This window comes from Malania oleifera, chromosome 8 (genome assembly GCF_029873635.1).
Source record: "Malania oleifera isolate guangnan ecotype guangnan chromosome 8, ASM2987363v1, whole genome shotgun sequence".
In the NCBI taxonomy this organism is placed as follows: domain Eukaryota; kingdom Viridiplantae; phylum Streptophyta; class Magnoliopsida; order Santalales; family Ximeniaceae; genus Malania; species Malania oleifera.
This window is the reverse complement of record NC_080424.1, coordinates 6587757-6607224: the sequence shown is the minus strand read 5'-3', so window position 1 is coordinate 6607224 and position 19468 is coordinate 6587757. Positions and strand designations below refer to the sequence as shown.

General features: G+C 34.2%; 1 protein-coding gene across 6 annotated transcripts in view; it reads right to left on the bottom strand.

Annotated features, from left to right (window-relative positions):
- The window catches only part of LOC131161665 (uncharacterized), a 61898-nt gene that overhangs the window by 24452 nt on the left and 17978 nt on the right, over positions 1-19468 (bottom strand). For 2 of the 6 annotated variants that reach the window (XR_009138593.1, XM_058117580.1), the window contains exon 5: positions 16399-16536. Coding sequence is in view for 5 of the 6 variants with exons in the window: in XM_058117580.1 (XP_057973563.1) it covers positions 16402-16536 (135 nt within the window). In the remaining variant the exon portion in view is untranslated. Of the gene's footprint in view, positions 1-9902; positions 10378-15132; positions 15412-16298; positions 16537-19468 lie in introns of those variants that run through there. The other 4 variants (XM_058117584.1, XM_058117581.1, XM_058117585.1 and 1 more) reach the window with 4 other exon arrangements.

Below are 19468 nucleotides of genomic sequence, written 5' to 3'. Positions count from 1 at the left end.
TCTTCTCCTTTCCCCTGAAGGCTAATTGCCCGAAGGACTTCTGTTCTCTTACTTCTATGGACTTGTAATGTCTATATGATGTTACGAGGGATATCTTTACAGTGGATACCCGTAACCTGCCAAGTCACTGAGGAGTGGCGTCAGGCTAACCTCTGGTTTAACGAAACTGTAATGGGTTCCTTGCAACGATCGTATCATGGCGCCGAGTATGCTCTGTGCTTGCCTCTATGAGGATCCTGCACACCAGAAAGGTAGTACGGTCCCCGAAGACCTCCTCTGAGAAAGCCCCTAAAACAATTTAGTCTAACCCCCGTAAGATTTCCTAACCAATACTCTGAAACCGAAAATTTCTAGTTTTAAATTTCAGTATTTTCGTACATACAACATTTTCTATAACAGCCACAAAGTCAAATTTAACTTAAAAAGTCTTACCTCAACTTAGAGATAATTCCCAACATTCCCAATCAACGCCCCTGGAAACGAAAACTCTCAGTATTAAACTTTAATATTTCAACGTGTATAATATTTTTCTTAACTGTCATAACTTCAAATTTGACTTAAAAAGTCTTACCTCAACTTAATGATGATTTCCAAATTGCTTTCTCCAATGATCCGCTCTGACAAATTTGTAGAGAACTTCATCAGGAGCGTCGTGGTAGCTTTGGTTTGTTGATCCGGCGTAAAATTGGCCCAGAATCGAAGAGAGAGGGAGAGAGAGAGAACACACCAAAATCAAAGCAAACTTCCTGGAGAAGCTTACACAATTATATATATATATATATATATATATATATATATATATATATATATATATATACCTTTAACTTATATATATATTACATATATATCATAATAACTTACTTATTACTTGTTAATTTAATTAATTTATTTTATTTTATTATTTTATTTTTATTTTTATTTTTTTTTAATTTTATTTTTTTTTCCCGGTTACTGCATTCATACACTTGTCCTTTGTCATTCATTTGATAAATTAAACTTTCCAAGAGTGCTCATAAGTGATTCCATTTGCTTAGACTCTTCTTGTTCTAGATTGATTGATTATTTTTATTGAGAATTTTAGCCAAGATTTTTCCCCCGATTTAACTAATAAATCTTTGTGTGGGAAAACCTTTGTAACTAGTGAGTCTTTACATCATTGTTGCAAAACTCATCAAGCTTGTGTGTTTTTTATTATGTAAAATCTTTTTCACAAGCTTACTGATTTTTCAAATATCTCTTGAGTAAATATTTTGAGAAAATCATTTCTGAAATATTTTGAATACTCTTGTTGGAACTCTTTGAAACCTGTTGTGATTGATTAATATTGATATTTGTTTCAAAGATTGTTTGAAAATACACTCTAAGGTTGATTGTATATCTACATCAAATTGAGTGTTAGCACACTTCATTTGCACTGAGCATAAATTCTATCATCTGTGTGTGCCTATTTATCTGGACTATATTGTGGTACTTATCTGCTTGTGTAGAAGCACTTTATTTGTACACCAAATTTGAGCTGATTAATTGAATTCCAGACATAAGCATGAAGAGGGAGACTTGCCCTGTGAAAAGTCTCGGATTGGCTTTGACCCAATTAGGAAAGTTAGGTGCATCATCCTAGTAAGGTGTTGTATTAGGTGTTACTCTATCTGTTAAGTGAGACACAATGGAATCCTTGTGCTTGTAACCAAGACAAAGACGTAGGCAGAATTGGCCAAACCCTGATATTATATTCGGTGTCACTTTTACTTTTCCTACATTATATTCTGCGTTGTGCTTGATTTAGTTTTCTTGCTAAATATAATGCATATCTGATTGACATGTTATTGAATGTGATTGAGAGATACTGGAATTGTGTTGTATATACTGAAATTGATTAATATATATCATATTTGCAGTATCATACCTACTTAAACTGCTCCTAGGTTGTGTAATATTGTTGTTAGACTAGTTGACCTAAGAAGAAATTTTTAAATCTCCAATTCACCTCCTCCCCTCTTGGGATTGCACCAAAGTCAACATGTCAGTAAAATTTTCTTCCTTAATATTGTAGTGAAACTAATTGCAAATAACGGGAAATTGGTCACACTATAATTACCTTATGAGGAGGTCGACTTGATATCCAAAACTACTCAACAATAGTCGAACGAGTAGGGAAGGTTGGGGTCCCTCCCTCCCTCCCAAGAATAGCATACAAAAATGTGGGAAAAATTTTCTTCCTTGGTATTGTAGCAAAACTAATTGCAAATGAGGAAAAATTGGTCACACTAAAAATACTTTCTTAGGAGGTCCACTTGATATCCAAAACTGCTCAACAATAGTCAAGTAGAGTAGGTTGGGAGTGAACCAAAAAAGTTTGGATAGAGTTGGATTTAAGCGTTAACTAGGTAAGCATCCTTTAGTAAGAGGAATAATTATGAACTAACCATTCCCATAAGGGTGATGGAGGGCCTCAGTTTAAAAAAAAAAAAAAAAAACCCAACAACCCATTGAGGTTATCCTACACTTGGAAGAAAAAGTAGAAAAGTCAATTGATGTGTTGAAGAATTGGGAAAGGAAAGTAAAAACTCAAAATCATTTCCTCTATTTGGACAAACATGAATAACAATAAGCATGCCACTCAAATTAATTCATAACATTTTTTTTTTCATGTAATTTTATTCATTCAACAAACCAACTAGCTGGAAAAACAAAATACAAATTTCTTCATTTCCCTTTCACCTCTTGTCCTTTCTTTTTTATCTCTTTTCTTCCAAACAATACCAACTAGCTTGAAACAAGAGATTAGCAAGATAAAGTGACCACAGATTATAACGAATAACATAAGTAGAATTTTAATCATCTTGATAAAAAAGCTTAACATTTAACTGTGCAAATATTTATGAATTTTAACCAGAGAGAACCTCTCCCATAAACCTTCCAATTATTCAAAATAGAGAGTTCAATTATGAGTCATTATAGTTGGTTTATCCAAGTATAGTGCAAAGGATCAGTTTTATAATGAGTTGATTTCGCTAATTATCTAAATTACATAGGTTAGAAAAAAAAATTGCTTTACATGTATTTATCTAATGATTTTACAACATATCTATAATATTTCTAATCTTCTTGTTATTATCTTCAAACAATAATCATTGATTCCAATCATGCTCCAACATTGTTACTTTTTCCCTTTGTCTTCTCAAAAACGTGGGTACAATCTCTCTCTCTCTCTCTCTCTCTCTCTCTCTCTCTCTCTCTCTCTCTCTCTATATATATATATATATATAGCACATGAAAATGTGGGTACCTAAAAAGTCCCTTCTTGGTCAAGAACTGGGCAAGCAAAGTGAAAATTCTAAAAACCATTTCTTCTAATTTGACTAACATGAATACCAAGAAAGAATATGCCACTCGAATTTATTTAACAATGTTTTTCTTTCATTTAGTTTTTTTGTTTGGCAGAGAAGAAAAAGGAAAATGCCAATTCTTTCATTCCCCTCTTAATACCTTTTCCATTCTTTTTCATCCTTTTTCTTCCAAATTACAGCAACGAATTTGAAGCAACAGAGACTAGCATTCTTTTCCTGAAGAAAAGTGCCCAGTAGTGACCACAGAAAATAATATATACAGAAGTAGAATTTTACTCATCTTGATAAAAAAAAATATTAACATTTGATTGTGCAAATATTTATGAATTTTAACCTGAGAGAACCTCTCTCACAAACCTTCCAGTCATTCAAAATAGAGAGTTTAGCTGTAATTCATTAAAATTGGTTGCTCAAAGCATAGTGCAAAGGATCAGTTTCATTAATGAGTTGATATTAATAGCTAATTATCCTAAATAGATAGGTTGGGAAAAAAAAAAAAAAACATATTGCTTTACGTGTGTTTATCTAGTAATTTTGCAACTCATCTATATCATTTATAGTCTTACAATTGTTGTCTTCAAACAACAATCATCGAATGCTCCACCTTTGTTACTCTCTCTCTCTCTCTCTCTCACACACACACAAAAAATTTTATGATACATTTTCAATTCTAATTAGCAGGATGAAAATGGGGTATACATTCTTTTCATTCTATAGTAGGGTGAAAAATTGAATGAAAGTAATTCTAAAAATCATATTTTTGTATTGGACTTGACTGGTTTAAAAGAAGCATGCTACTCAAATTAATCAATAACTTTTTTTTTTTTTATCAAAAACAGAACCCCTTCATTTCCCTTTCTTTCCTTTCATCTTTTTTTTTTCCCCCCCTTCTCTTTCAATAATATAACCAGTTTGAAACAACAAAGTAAGCATCCATTTCATGAAGGCAAAAATGGTCAGAGAGTACATAGTATAGTTTTAATCATCACGGTAAATTATTTGACATCTTATTTGCGCAAATTATGAATGGAAACCATTTTGGCCTCCAAATAACTGAAGAATAATAGAACACATTGTTTCTAGTTTAAATTTATCTTTACCAAATAAATTTTTCGTTCAAATGGTATAAAAATTGGGTGCAACAGTCTAGGTATAATACTACAAAATAAGACTACAAATTAATGTTTATCATATGATAACCATGGCCATATTATTCTAGATCAACAAACTTTTAAACAGTCGTATAAATTTTTAAGGCCAATTCCAGATATCTACAATTTTTTTATTTAGGTGGATTTATGGATCCACAATATATGCATAAAAGCCTTAAACATACCTTAAAACATGACTAATTTTGTCGCCCCAAATTAGGCTGCTTCGACCCTTCACTTATAATTTTTTGTTATCTGTGATTACTTTTCATAATGAGCAATTTCTTATCAAATAGTTATGCTGTATATTTTAAAACGTTTAGAAGGGTACCAAATATTTTAGAGTTTGCAAAATATAAATTTTCAAATAATTGTAACAGTTTGAACTCAACTCACTGCATTATCTACTTTGACTCACTCAGCTCAATAATTTTTGTCTCATAAAAGGCAGCTCAGATAATTGGAGCCTGTACACTCATAAGCCAAAAATCTCCCTAATATACATATTCGATACAGGAACATAATGCTACTAGCCAAGAAATGATTAATAACTCTCAAATTTCCTATTCATGTTAGAGGAATTCAGAATATCCCAAGACATAATTAATCGTACTAATGTTAACATCTTAACAATCAGCTGCTTTCAACCGTGCCAAGTTCTAATTATTATCATTAACTTGTTGCCTTTCAAATGAATTTTGGATCAATATTGATGTCTTGAGGAGATTGATTACATTAAATATTCAACAATTTTGATTAATGGTGCACATAATTAGAGAGTTCAATTCTAACTATTAACAATATTTCTTTCTCTTTTCTGTTTTTTCTTTTTTAAAGTTCCAAAAGAATTTGAGGGATTTTTTGGATCCAGCATAACTATTTAGTTTGTCTTTTACATACTTATTTGGATTAGTGTATACATTATTATAAACAGATTTGACATCATTAGTACGGCCCATTGTTTACACAATAATCCTCTGCACCCCCTACTGTAGAGAGAATCCTTGCTCTCCTCGAGAAGAGAGCGGGTTCGAGAGTAACTAAAATCCTCGTGCCCATTGTATCATTAGAATAATGAAAATAAGGTTATATCTTTGGTTCATAAAACATTTATTCGAAAAAAAAAAAAAAAAAAGATGAAAATTTATAAAAAGTATAGAGAATGATTTAGAATAAAGTCCTCTTTACTCGACATAGAATGAGATAAAACTAAACATTCTGATGGCAAACACAAATTCTTCCAGAGTCTAGCTGAATACCCACATTTCATAAAGTAAATGCTTCCTGCTCTCACAAGCTGCACAGCAAAATACACTAGTAATTACAGTCTACGTCCCATTTAAGCAAGCCTGACCTTGGTGAAAAGTTTTATCTTCTATGGCTAACAAATCTCAATGGTTAACAGCAGAAACAAGGACTTTAACGCCAGTTTATATTGCTCAACCTCTGAATTCCCAAGTTTCAGCATTTGAATAGATTCTTGAATTGACAGGAAAATCATTTCCATAAGGAGGGAGGAAAGTTTTACAGAAGTGGTCTTAATAGTAACCCATCCAATCAGATTTAGTATCCCCCCAGCACCATTGCTCATCTAGTATTCTGCGGAAGTTTAGGGCTTTCAATCGAATCCAGGATAAAAAGGAACCAACTGGTGGTAGCTATCATGCTAAAAAATGTGGAAGATTCATCTTCAGTCATTAACCAATATTAATATTCTTCAGCTATTTGATCAACCACAAATAATTTCCATCAATTCTGAGTATGAATTGTAATATTTATGGTGATCAACACGATAAGCTCAAGCAATTGAGTTTCTGCTTAATTGAAACAATGATTACAGTTTTTTATCAAGAAAAAGTTGATTCAGAAGAAACTGAAACAAATTTAGACAACGGTCAGCTTAGCAGAAAATCTTAAGAGACAATTTTGGAAAGATATGGATAGTAAAACAAGGCATACTAGGGACTAAAAAAATATTTATAGGAGGAGATCTGAATGGACACGTTGGAAGAGAAAATAAAAATTCTGAGATGATACATAGAGGATATGGATATGGAGACAAAAATGAGTATGGGAAATGATCTTAGACTTCGCTATGTCATATGATTTTAGTATAATGAATACTTGTTTTAAGAAGAGAGAACACTTAATAACCTTTAAAAGTTGACAAAATAGAAGTCAAAAAGATTTTTTTTTTTTTTTTTACTAGGAGGGTAGATCATTTATCATGCAAGAATTGTAAAGTTATTCCAGATGAAAGCCTAACCATACAACATAGAGTCTTAGTATTAGATATAAGTATTAAAAAATGAAAAAAGAAGGATAAATTAAACCAGTGTAAGAGAACTAGATGGTGGAACCTAAAAGGAGAAAATATAAATAAATTTAAAGATAAAATGATCAAAGATGGGGATTGGACCATAGAGGATGGGATAGATACAAATACTCTGTGAAATAAATTAGCTAACTCTATTAAAAAAATAACAAAAGAGATTTTAGACGAATCAAGGGGAAGATTCTCGAATAGCAAAGAGAGTTGACGGTGGATAAAGATGTACAAAAAATCATAAAGACAAAAAGAATTTGATATAAAACGTGGCAAAAATGTAGAAACAGAGATAACTTTGAAACATATAAGGAGGCAAGAAAAGATGCAAAAAAGACTGTTAGTGAAGCTAAATATAGATCATTTAATAGTTTGTATGATAGATTAGGTACAAAAGAAGGGAAGAGAGATATATTTAAACTTGCTAAAGCTAGAGAAACGAAGAGTAAAGACTTAGAAAATGTAAAATGTATAAAAAGTGAAAATGATATTGTCTTGGTTAAGAACGAAGACATTAAAGAAAGATGGCAAAATTACTTTAGTAAGTTGTTTAATGAAAACCAAATAGAAGACTTAAATTTAGAATAGTCAAATGAGGAAAAGACTAAAAATATGAGATTTATTCACAAAATTAGAGTTAACGAAATTAAATTTGCACTAAAAAAGATGAAAAATGGGAAAGCTATGGGACCAAATAACATCTCAATTGAAGTTTGGAAATGATTAGGTGATAACGGAATTATATGGTTAACTAATTTATTTAATACAATTGTAAAAACTAAGAAAATGTCAGATGGATAGAGGAAAAACACTTTAATACCTATATACAAAAATAAAGGAAATATTCAAAATTGTAATAACTATCGTGGAATTAAACTTATGAGTCATACGATGAAACTATGGGAAAGGGTAGTTGAACAAAGATTAAGGTTAAAAACGAAGGTCTCAGAAAATCAATTTGATTTTATGCCTGGAAGATCTACCACAGAAGCTATTTATCTTTTAAGAAAATTAATGGAAAAGTTTAGGGAAAAGAAGAGAGACTTGCATATGATATTTATTGACCTTGAGAAAGCATATGATAGAATACCTATGGGAGTTCTATGGTGGGTTTTAGAAAAAAACAAAGGGTGTATGTAGTAGGTATATCAATGACAATAAGGATATGTACGATGGAGTAATGACTAGTGTAAGGACTATAGATGGAAAAACTAGAGAATTTTCAATCACCATAGGTGTACATCAAGGATCGGCTTTGAGTCCTTATCTTTTTGCTTTAGTAATGGACCAATTGACTAAGAGTATTCAAAAAGAGGTTCCATGATGTATGATGTTTGCAGATGATATTGTATTAATTGACGAAACTAGGGACAGAGTAGACACTGAATTAGAATTATGGAGAGAATCTTTGGAATCTATAGGCTTTAGGATAAGTAGAAATAAGACAAAATATATGAAATGTAATTTTAGTAATGATAGGAGGAATATTGGAGACAAAATTAAACTTGATGATGAAAAAAATAAATAGCATTTGTAGATTTCAATACCTTGGATCTATTATACACGCTGAACGAGAAATTGACGATGTAATGCATAGAGTTAAAGCAAGTTGGGTAAAGTGAAGAAGTGTTTCAAGTGTGCTCTGCGATCGTAGAATACTCTTAAAATTGAAAGAGAAGTTTTATAGGACAGTTATTAGACCAGCTATATTATATGGATCGGAATGTTGGGCGATGAAGAAACATAATATCTAAAAAGTAAAAGTTACCGAGATGATAATGCTTAGATGGATGAGTGGTATAACATTGAAAAATCAATTAAAGAATGAACATATTCGTGGTAAGTTAGGTGTAACTCCTATAGAAGATAAGATAAAGGAAGGACGACTCATATGGTATGGACACTTGCAACATGGGCCACATAGTGCACCTGTGAGGAAGAGTGACTTAGTTACTATGGGGGGCAATAGAAGGGGTAGGGGTAGACCTAAAATAATTTCGAAGGGGATAGTGAGTAAGGATTTAATATCCTTGAATCTATCAAAAGAAATGGTCCATGATCGTATAAATTGGCGGAAAAGGATTCATATAGCTGACCCCACCTAGTGGGACTAAGGCTTGGTTTTATTGTTGTTGTTGTGTTGTAATCCAGAGGTATAGTGATTAACCAGAGAACTTTAAGCAAGTCTATTGCATACTTTTTTAATAGGAGAAAAGCTGATTTTAAAAAGGAACTGAACAACAAAATGCTGGCATTAGAAGCATGAAGCCAATTAAGATGAATGATCCAGTGTGTGCCACGTCTATCGTGCAAGAAACCACATTGTAGACCACATGGCAAGTGAATTGACTCTGCGAGGTAAAAATGAGATTTAAGATCAGTGGAGATAGACACCAAGGACACCCAGATTGGCTTCAGGGAGTGGAAGACCTCAACACCATCCCTCAATATGGTGTGATTGCATTACATTTGAAAGCACTCGAGAAGAAATAAATGGAAGATGCATATGTAACAAAAACATATCAGACTGATGTAACAATAACTAAAGTGTGGGAAACCAATTACCAGATGACATGAGAACATGGATTCTGCAACACAGCACTCCTTTCTGGCTGGAATCAGAGAGCAGGCGAACCAACTAGATTGTCCATAAACAGTAGCAGAATTCCAACAGAAAAAAAAAAAAAAAAAAAGGAAGGGAGAGAAAAAAAGAATAGAATGTTTCATAGAAGGAGTGTATATACAAGGATACTCAAAAATGCTCCTTGGCAACCTAATTTGGTGCAGATGTAGCTGCTGTACTCTTCATTCTCAATGTATCACTCACCTAGAGCCAACGTAGCCATGCATTTATCGGATGTATACTTGGCTATGCAGTTGTTAAGTTCTCTCTCTTTTAAATTAGGTTCTTGTCTTGTTTTAGTTATATTACTTCCTTACACTAAAGAAGTCCTTCCATCAAAAGGCAAAGGAAGTACCTAGTAGAAGGCAGCTGTTGGTCATCTGATCTGATCTGACCTACAGAGATAAACCAAACTGCAAGTACTGCAAGTCATACGAAGCATACAGGGATAAAAAATCCTTCCATACCCACTCTTGTTGCTGCTGGCATTGTTGCCACAGACCAGAATGAATTATGGTTATTTTGGTTCAATTTCCATATTTGTAAGTATATACAACTACAAATCATACGAAACTTTCGAGGATCAGAAATTGGATGAGCCCCAGACATTGCAACGCTGCAAAATTTTTCAGAAAATTATAGTGCCACTCATTTTTGAACCCCACTTTTTGGAACATTTTGTGACACCACCATTACCATTGAAAATACATACCTTCAATAAGTCCCGCCCCCAAAATTTTCCTCCGTCTGACAAAATGTGTGGCCCCACATGCCACCTGAAGTTTTTATGGCTGATAACCCCTTCAAAATCCTGAAATTTTGGTCTTTTCTTGACACACAGTCACAACCAGTAGACTCACCACCCTCAATCCACCAGCATCCAGAGGACCATCACTGGAGAACCCTTGCCAATGGAGAGAACCTGTACTGCCAGCACCCAATTTCAGCTTTATCAGTGGAGTTTTTCTTTTGGGAACATCTAGGAAAAATTGAAGAGAAATATTTGAAGAATCTCTTAAGATTATAAAATCAGCATATACAGCCTGCTTGATTACATTGCATGGACTTACAATGCTGCTTGGCCTCTACAAAATTTGATTTAGTGTTTATGTATCTAATTGATACTTTTTGAATTTGCATTGGTCCACATTTCCATTTATAAAAAAGATGGTGAGTCAATTGCACATATTTAGTCCCACCGAGTTGGCAATTCTCAACAATTGATAAAACCTAGGTATCCTGATTTCAATAGTTGTTCAAGTCCACCTTTTTTTCTTAGATTGCTTGGATGACATGGAGAATTATTTTAATTGGTATGGACTTGTGACCATTCAGAGTATCTACAAACATCTTGGTCTGGTAAAAGCAATATTGGCAAAAATTTAAAAGGGTAAAAAATTATCTTGGAGAACCATTTGTTACCTTATGGGTCAGAAATGACTCAAATGAGACATATTTTAAGAGAGAAATATGCCCCACACTCCTACAGGTAGCAATTAGTGGACCAACTGTGCATTCTTGAGCAACAAAAAAACAGAACAAGATACAAAGAGAAGAGAATGAAATATTCTCCTAAAAGCAAAGGAAGAGATGCATTAAAACCATGCAGAAGGTGAAGGTCTGACAGCAAGAACCCCCCAAAAATAAAAGCTGAATGAAAGGACACATAAAGAAGCCAAGAACACTACTCTATCCCATAACAAGCTAGGAGAGATTGAATGATCCTCGAAGGTTCTTGCATTCCTCTCTATCCAAAGGGTCCACAGGATAGCAAAAACTGCACAGTGCCATAAAGCTCTTCCATACTTTGCTCTTTCAAAAACGAAAATACTTCAGTAGCAAGAAATCCCCCACAATCTAAGGTGCAACACAAGCTTCGCCAAAACAAAAGACATGAGCATTCTAAAGATGGTTAGTTGGCCGGCAATGAATGAAGAGGAACATCCATTTCATTGAACTCACAAGACAAATATCAGGAGGTCTTCTAATCTGCAACACATCATGAATGCTAATCCTATTGGAAGTGACAGTCCAAATGAAAGTCTGAACCTTAAAAGGTGTGTTTGCCTTCTAAATGATGTGGCTCCAAGGAAAGAAATTGGGGAAGGAGGTTGTAAGAGGTGAAGGAAAATTTGGAAGAGAAGAGACCTTATGAGTCACCCTCGAAAACCCTCTTAACTCTTAGGGCAATAAGCAAGGTGGTGAGCTCATCGACCTTTCTTTAATTGAGATTCTTTAAAAATTGAAAAATCCCAACAAAGAGAACCCTCCTCAAAAAGAAAAGAAAGAGTTGATTGGTGCATTGTGAAGAGAAGAAAGCTTGAAAAAATGAGGCACCATTGACTCCATTAAGCCCTCACCCACCCAAACATGCTCCCAAAACCGAACTCTCTTGCCATTACCCACTTTGAAATGGGTGAGGGGAAAAAACAGACGAGCAACCTTGGAAATGAACTACCGAGGACTTGCATGAGAAATAATGCCACTTCCTCTAAGATCACACCCATTTTGATCAATCTCATATTTACTTCTATCACCTTGTGCCATAGGGAGATAACCTCTAAGGAGGACCTCCACAACCATTTACCAATTGGAGAGATGTTTTAGAAACCACATTACTGAGCCCCAACTCCCCTTTAAATTTAGGTCTTCTAACTATCACTCAACTAACAAGGTGATCTCTTTTATTCTCCCCGCATCCCAACCAAAGAAAATAATGCATCAACCTCTCAAGAACTCAAGCAACACTTGTGGGCACTCTAAACAGAAAAAAGCAATAAATAGGAATGTTGGCGATAGAAAAACCAACATTCCACAGAGTTAGATTTGCCCTCTTCCACTCATCAAACCTCCTATTGACCTTCTTTATCATTGGGTGTCCCAGAAAGCCACAAGAGTTCAATTTGCCACCAAGAAGGAGGCAAAGTTAGGAAAGCACCCATTCAAAGGAAATGCAACCGGCCCAGGCCTTAAATCCCTCTAAAGTCATGTATTCTGAATCAATGTCTATCACCCTGCTCTTGGACAAGTTGATTTTTAATCAGGATATTTTTTTAAAAAAATTCAACAAAATAATAGCCTAATGGAATTTAACAATATTATTCTCAAGGAACAATATAGTGCCATGAGACACCTCCATCTCCCCCCTCCCAACTGAAAGACTTCTAATCACCCTCAAATCCTGTGCATACAGGAGTGTCCTGCTCAAAGCATTCACCACCAGGGTAAACAAAAAAAACAGAGACAATGGATACCCTTGCCTAAGCCCCAGGAGGCCTGAACCACTCCCTAGGTTGACTATTGACAATAATTGACAAATTTATTGGGCTCAAGTCTAATTTACTTCCACCACACAGCCCCAATTACATTCCTAACCATCAATCTATCCACAAACAAAAAAAAGGAAAAAACCCAATTCACCATATCATAAGCTTTCTCAAATCCAGCTAAAAGATTATCCCCCTCCTACATCTCCTCATATCCTCTCCCACCTCATTAGCCACCAGCACAACATCTGAAATTTGTACCCCTCAAAACAGCCTCTTAGATAAGACATTGGAAAGAATTTTTTAAAGACTAGTGACTAGGCTACTAGGTCTAAGTCCCTTACTCTCGTACAAAAAAAAACCCTCAAGAAAGGGGGCTGCAAAACCTCCCTGCTCTCTGGAAAGCATATCATTTTGAAAAACTTAAAAGCATCCCAGTACTCTATTTGAGGCTTACCACATGGCTTTGGAAACTGAGAGATTTCTCCAGGTTCAGCTACCCAGCCCATAACACCACTTCTAATGTTAAAAAGTTTCATTAGCCTAGATCAATTTCTAAGTGATCAAGATGTAATCCCACCTAAGATGTTCAAGATAAAACTCAAATTGTCAGGGACAAACAATCAAATATTACTAGTGCTAATGAAAATAGTTGCATACTGAGTCTCTTGACTGCATAAAAATGATTTGCATGTTATTAGTGAACAATATTTTTATTCTTTAGTGGACATGAGTCATCAATCGTCTTATCAATATAGGGGCTTGGACTCGATTTTAGTGACCCCAGGTGCATCTAGGCCAGAGATGGACCTTGACTTGTCACCGAACTTGGTTGTTGAGATTTGTAAGGAACTTCAAGATGAGTTGCCAAATACTAGGAGAGATGTGTGATGTAGAGAGCATGAATTGCAGCCATGAAAGAGATTAAAAGAAACTGAAGAGAGGAAGGAAAGGAAGAGAGGAGAGAGGAGGTACAAGGGGGAATCTCGGGTTCACTTCAATTCAAAGTCAATAACTGCTGCCTATAACATGGCTTTCACACATTACTAAACTAACTAAAAGCACATTTGGTTAAGACCCAATAAACCATTAACCCTATTCTTCGACATAGGCCTCCAAAATGGGGTTGAAATGATCCATCCAAATACCCGCTTCTTGACCTACATCAATGTTTGTCAATGACCAAATCTTCATTCTTAATTTTTCATTTGTAACCCAAATATTGAGCAACAAATAGTTGCTTCTAAGTTTGTTGCGATGTTTCAAAACACTCAATCAAAGCTCACCTCAAGGCAAGGCATGCCTAAAACACCTTCAGGCTCAATATAAAATACCAAATCCCAAAAAGGTTAATGCATTACATGCTGGGGCTTACGCATTTGTACAAAAAGCATGCCTTTAGAGCCTTTTTGGTTGAGGCTCATGCATTTTGGGTGCGTGATTCTTACACCTTTGCCTTTTAAAACATTGATTTGTTTGACAAGCCTCTAATCATGGATCTTACTGTTGAAAATCCCCTTTGAGATGATTTCTCTCCAATTAGTGAATATGTGCCTCCATCTTTTTCCCTCCATCTCTTTAACCAATTCTAGTGGAACATTTTCAATCTTTCTAGAATATGGACTGAAGGCATATTTTCTAGAGTTGCTAATAGATTTGGAAATTAAATTGATTTCTTACTTTTCTTGTTCATAAGACTAGTTAATTTATCAAAGGACATTGGAGCCTTCTATGCTACTTGCTGTCAAGGGATCTTTTACATATTCTCTGACAATGTGATGCAGTCTGTGCTACTTCTTCGTTTTCCTTTGTGTTCAACTTTTTTCCACTCATGCAGTTCTTGCTAGTATGCTATTTCAGTCCTTGAAATCAAGTTTTCTCAAACAGGGGAAGTTTTTATTGGAGAATTATCAATGGATTAGAGAATAATTTTTTTATTTTAATTTGGGAAGTTTTAGTTATTTTAGAAATTCAGTTAATTTCGGGGTATTTTTTTATTTTTAATTATTTTTTTGTATTTTAATTATTTTTAGTAATAATGTTAGATGTATAAGTTCTTTGTTTGTGTTGTATTAGACAGTTATCAAATTTGAATTGAGAATTCGAGATCTCTCTTCCTCCCTCTCTAATTCCCTCTATTCTGTTTCTGTTCTATCCAGGCATCAATTTCTACTTCCTCTTACCATCTTCTTTCTTCTTCTTCTTCTACTTCTGTCTCTTTCACTCCATTAGTTCTCCTTTTCTTTCTGTGTCCCTTACCATCCTACATATATGGATTTCCACTTCTCCACTCACAGCAAGTTGTGCCTCAAGACTCTGTTAATGATAGTAGGCTGTGGAGGAAGGTCAATGAAAAAAGTTCAAAGGTATCATTCCAGATAGATTTGGCAATCATTTGTAATATGGTTTTCAATGTTTCTTCAAAGACTCTGACATGATAACACATGTCAATATCATTTCTGGGAAAGAAAGATCAAGTTGAAGATTTCAGGTGATCAGAGACCCACCACTCCGAATGAACAGTATTATTGCTTTGCTTGCAATCCACCATTAGGTAGGTAATTTCAGGCTCTAGAAAGATAAAATTACAACCTTTCCTTGCGTATGATTTTCCTAAAAATGTAAAGACAACTAACAAACTTGTCTCTGTTGTTGGCCATGAAACAAAAGGAGACCGCAATGTTTACTCATTCACCTGATCAACAAAACAAGGAATGCACTGCATCGGGCCACACTTGTAGTTAAAAATTACAGTAGAATCTCACAGACAACATATATACAGCAATTACGGATTTGGAGGAATGATATTTACTGGCTACCCATGGATTTTATCTGATCTTCAAGAGATAGAAGATCTTGGTCAAGGTAAGCCTGAGGTAACCCTTTACCTGATAATTTATCATTTTTTGTTTTCAATTTTTTTGTTTTCATTGCAATACACCAGCAAAGGAAAAATAAATAAATAAAATAACCTCGTTGTTTACGTCATTATCATTTTGTTTATGTTGGTTTTTAGTTTTTGTAGAAAAAACTGAAAATCATATTTTATGATTTTGAGTTGTCGTGGCAGCCTTATTGCCACAACACTTCAATATCCCGAACTGCCTTTTGCAGATTAAGTTGTTGTATGCACACTTTTCAATAAAAATTTAAAGTAAAATGACCAAGTGAATTTAAAATATAATTAAAATAAAAAAGCCATAAATTTTCTAAATTTTTGTTTCCATTCAAAATATATTTTTACCAATTTTCAATTGTCCTATATAAAAGGATTTTTCTTGGAACACTAAAAAGTGAGTTTTAATATAATAATAAGTAAAATAGTTATAATTAATTGCCATTATTTATTATAATATTTTTTAATTTGTAATCTTTTTCATTTTTATTATTTCAATCAATTTTTTAAATTATTATTTGATTTAATGACGTTTAATTAGGTAATTAATTTGTTTTATTTTGGAAATATTAACCACACAAATTTCTAGTTTTTAGTTTCAATTTCTACTTTTTAGTTTTCATTTATAGTTTTCGTTTTTCATAATTTTCAATAGTGATACCAAATCACCCTTAGCTGCTGAGAAATTAAGATTGCAACATTTCTCGCCCTTCCCATTTCAGCAAATAGAACAAAAGCTCATACATTAAACTGAAAACCAATGCTGAATGTTTGCCTCCCACATACCTTTTAAGAGCATTCAGAGTTTTCACCAACCACATAACGATTTTTAGCATCACTCAATCCTGACAAGTGGAGCTGCTTTCGCTTCTTTACCAGATGCAATGCAGTCTGTCTGTCATCTTGAGCCTCCTTAGAATCAGGCTGCATGCAATGATGAATTTTTTTCAGGAAAAAAAAAATGTAAAAAAGATAGGTGGGTCTCAAAAGCTACAACAGTAAATTAAAATGATCAAATATCAAATGAAGGAACTCAAAAAGATCAAATACCAAATGATTTATGTAAAAATCATCATTTTAATTCGAAGACCAAATAAGAGTGACAGGTCCCTCCCTCATAAATGTCAAGTACATAATAATAATCATGATACCCTTACTCATGCATTACTTAGCTTAAAGTAATGAGTAACACTCTCCCTCAAGTTGGAGTATAGATATCATATGCTCCTAGTTTGTTACAAATGAATTTAACACATGCATTCCTAAGATATCAACGAATAAATAAACAAGTTGGAATTCAAACTTTACATGAGAGGTTGTACCTAGCTTTTGCACAAGTTTCTCCCAAACAAAGTAACAATCAAGTTCAATGTTTTTTGTCCCTCGTGGAAGAATGGGTTGAAGGCATTACAAATAGTAGCTGGATCTTTACACATCAACTTCATAAGCCAAGAATACGGAAAACCAAATTCTACCAACATGTTTCTTTAGCCACATATAATGTGGCTGATGGCTCAATATCTTCACTCAACACTTGGCCAGGCCACCACAGTTTGTTTCTTACTCTTCTAGGATACCAAGTTACCCCACCAACAAAAATACACTACTCAGCTGTGGATCTTTTGTTGAGAGGTGATCTAGCCCAATATGCATCCGCATATCCATGAACATAAGTGTGACCCCAGTCTTGATATAAGAGACTTCTCTCAGGTGCACATGTATTTCAAAATATGAATGACTGCATCCTACTAACTAGTTCCCAAAGAATTCACAACACTTGTTGCAAAAGATATATCTAGTTAAGACTATGAGATAGTTTAACGTTTCAACAAGTCTCTAGTATCATCCAAGACCAGCTGACAAATAACTCCATGCCTGGCAATAATTTTTTGTAGGATCCATGGGTGTATCAAAAGGTTTCGTTCCAAATAGCCCAATCTCATCTAAAATGTGTATAACAATCTTCCCAATTACAAAGAAGTCTCATACAAGATCTGGATACTGTTATACCCTAAGAAGTATTCCAACAACCCTATATATTTGGTCTAAAATTTAGCGTGTAGAAAATTCTTCAGGCTCTACATACCTTGATCATCATGACTAGTAATCATGATATCATATACATACACAACAAGAAGAATCCTACAATCATCAGGATTGACTTTCACAGTATAAACTCAGTAACAATCAACCAAAGACTCACAAGGAGGAGAGGCACTAGTTCGTAAATGTCTTTATCCTATAATGCATGCATCTCTTCAACCATTGTAGTCCTCCGTACAGAATGGGATATGGCTTCCAAAATAGATATAGGAAGAGTAACATAAGATAAAGTACTAACAAAATAGTAATACAAGGGTGACAAGAAATCATAACAAACGAAATTAGAGATTGGATGTTGAGTGCATGTGCATTTGCCTTTCCAAACAGCAATAGAAAGATCAACATCTTGGGAAATGGGATCACCAAAGGCGTAATAGCATAAGCTGGAGGAAGCTCTCCTCTAAGTCGTCGTTGTGTATACACTAGCAAATTAGGATGATCGAGGTGAGGTGACAAGAAGGACTCAAACTAGATTAAGATGCAGGTGGATGGCTGGATTAATAATAAGCCGAACTCTAGAAGTCTTAGAATGGCATGTTGTAGACTTGAAGAAGGTAACATAAAAAATGATGAAATGTAGGACTATAACAGCGATATCCATTTTGAGTACTAAGTAGACTAGAAAAATAGCACAAAGATCCAACTTATTCACCCCTAGAGTTAATTGATGAAACAAACGACACACACCCAGTTACATGAGGAGGTAAAGAAAATAAAGGAGGATTTAGGAAGAGAATAGAGGATGAACATCACTCCAAAACACTTTTAAGGACATTCATTTGATAAAGTAGGGTAAGAGTCTCTTTACAACTTCATTTGGTTGTGGAGTGTAGGCATAAGATGACTCAAGAATCAACCAAAAGACTTAGACATATAGGTAGTAAATTGGATACTAAGTGAATAGGTATATCAAATTGAGTCTTTATTTTAGAACAAAACACAGAAAAGATATGAAATGATTCAATATGATCCTTTATTAAATAAAGCTAAGTCATCCCTGAATAGCCATCTACAAAAGTCATAAAATATGAAAATCAAACTTTGATACAACTTGGCTAAGACCCCAAACATGGACTAACATGAAAGGGCATAATGTCATTAATGGACTAGGGAAGCAATTGGAACATGATGGCACTTTCCTAATTGACAACTAACATTGAAGACTAGATATAGAACTCTTGTAGGAATTAGTTGTTTTAACTTGTTTGATGAAGGATGACCAGAGCAACAATGGATTTGGAGAGGGTTTGGTGATAGTAGTAGTGCAGATAGTGAAGGAGATAGTGACTCAAAAGTAGTAAAGTCCAACTCCACTAGCCTCATGTCCTCCACAATTTGTCTTCCTTATCTTCAAATCCTAAATGACAATAGAATGATAAAAGAATGTTGCTGAATAATTCACAGATTTTGTAATCTTGCCAACACACACAAGATTAAAGGGAAACTTAGGAATATATTATAAAAAATAAAAAAAAAAAGAGATACAAAATAAGTATTATTTCTGACCTCTTGGTGGCATACTGAGTTGCTTTCTACTGGTAGGCTATGAATCAAATTGAAGCCATCTCTTGATTTTTTTTAGGAGATTTAGAGTTGCTCTTAGGTTTACTTTGTTGGTATCTGGATTGTATGGTTGGATCGATTGGGATGATAATCCAATATTTATTAGGACCACAACTTTAATGCCAAAGGTAAGATTGATCGGGTTTTCTCTTGTCACAGTGCGACAAGTGGTCCCATATGAACATAGTAT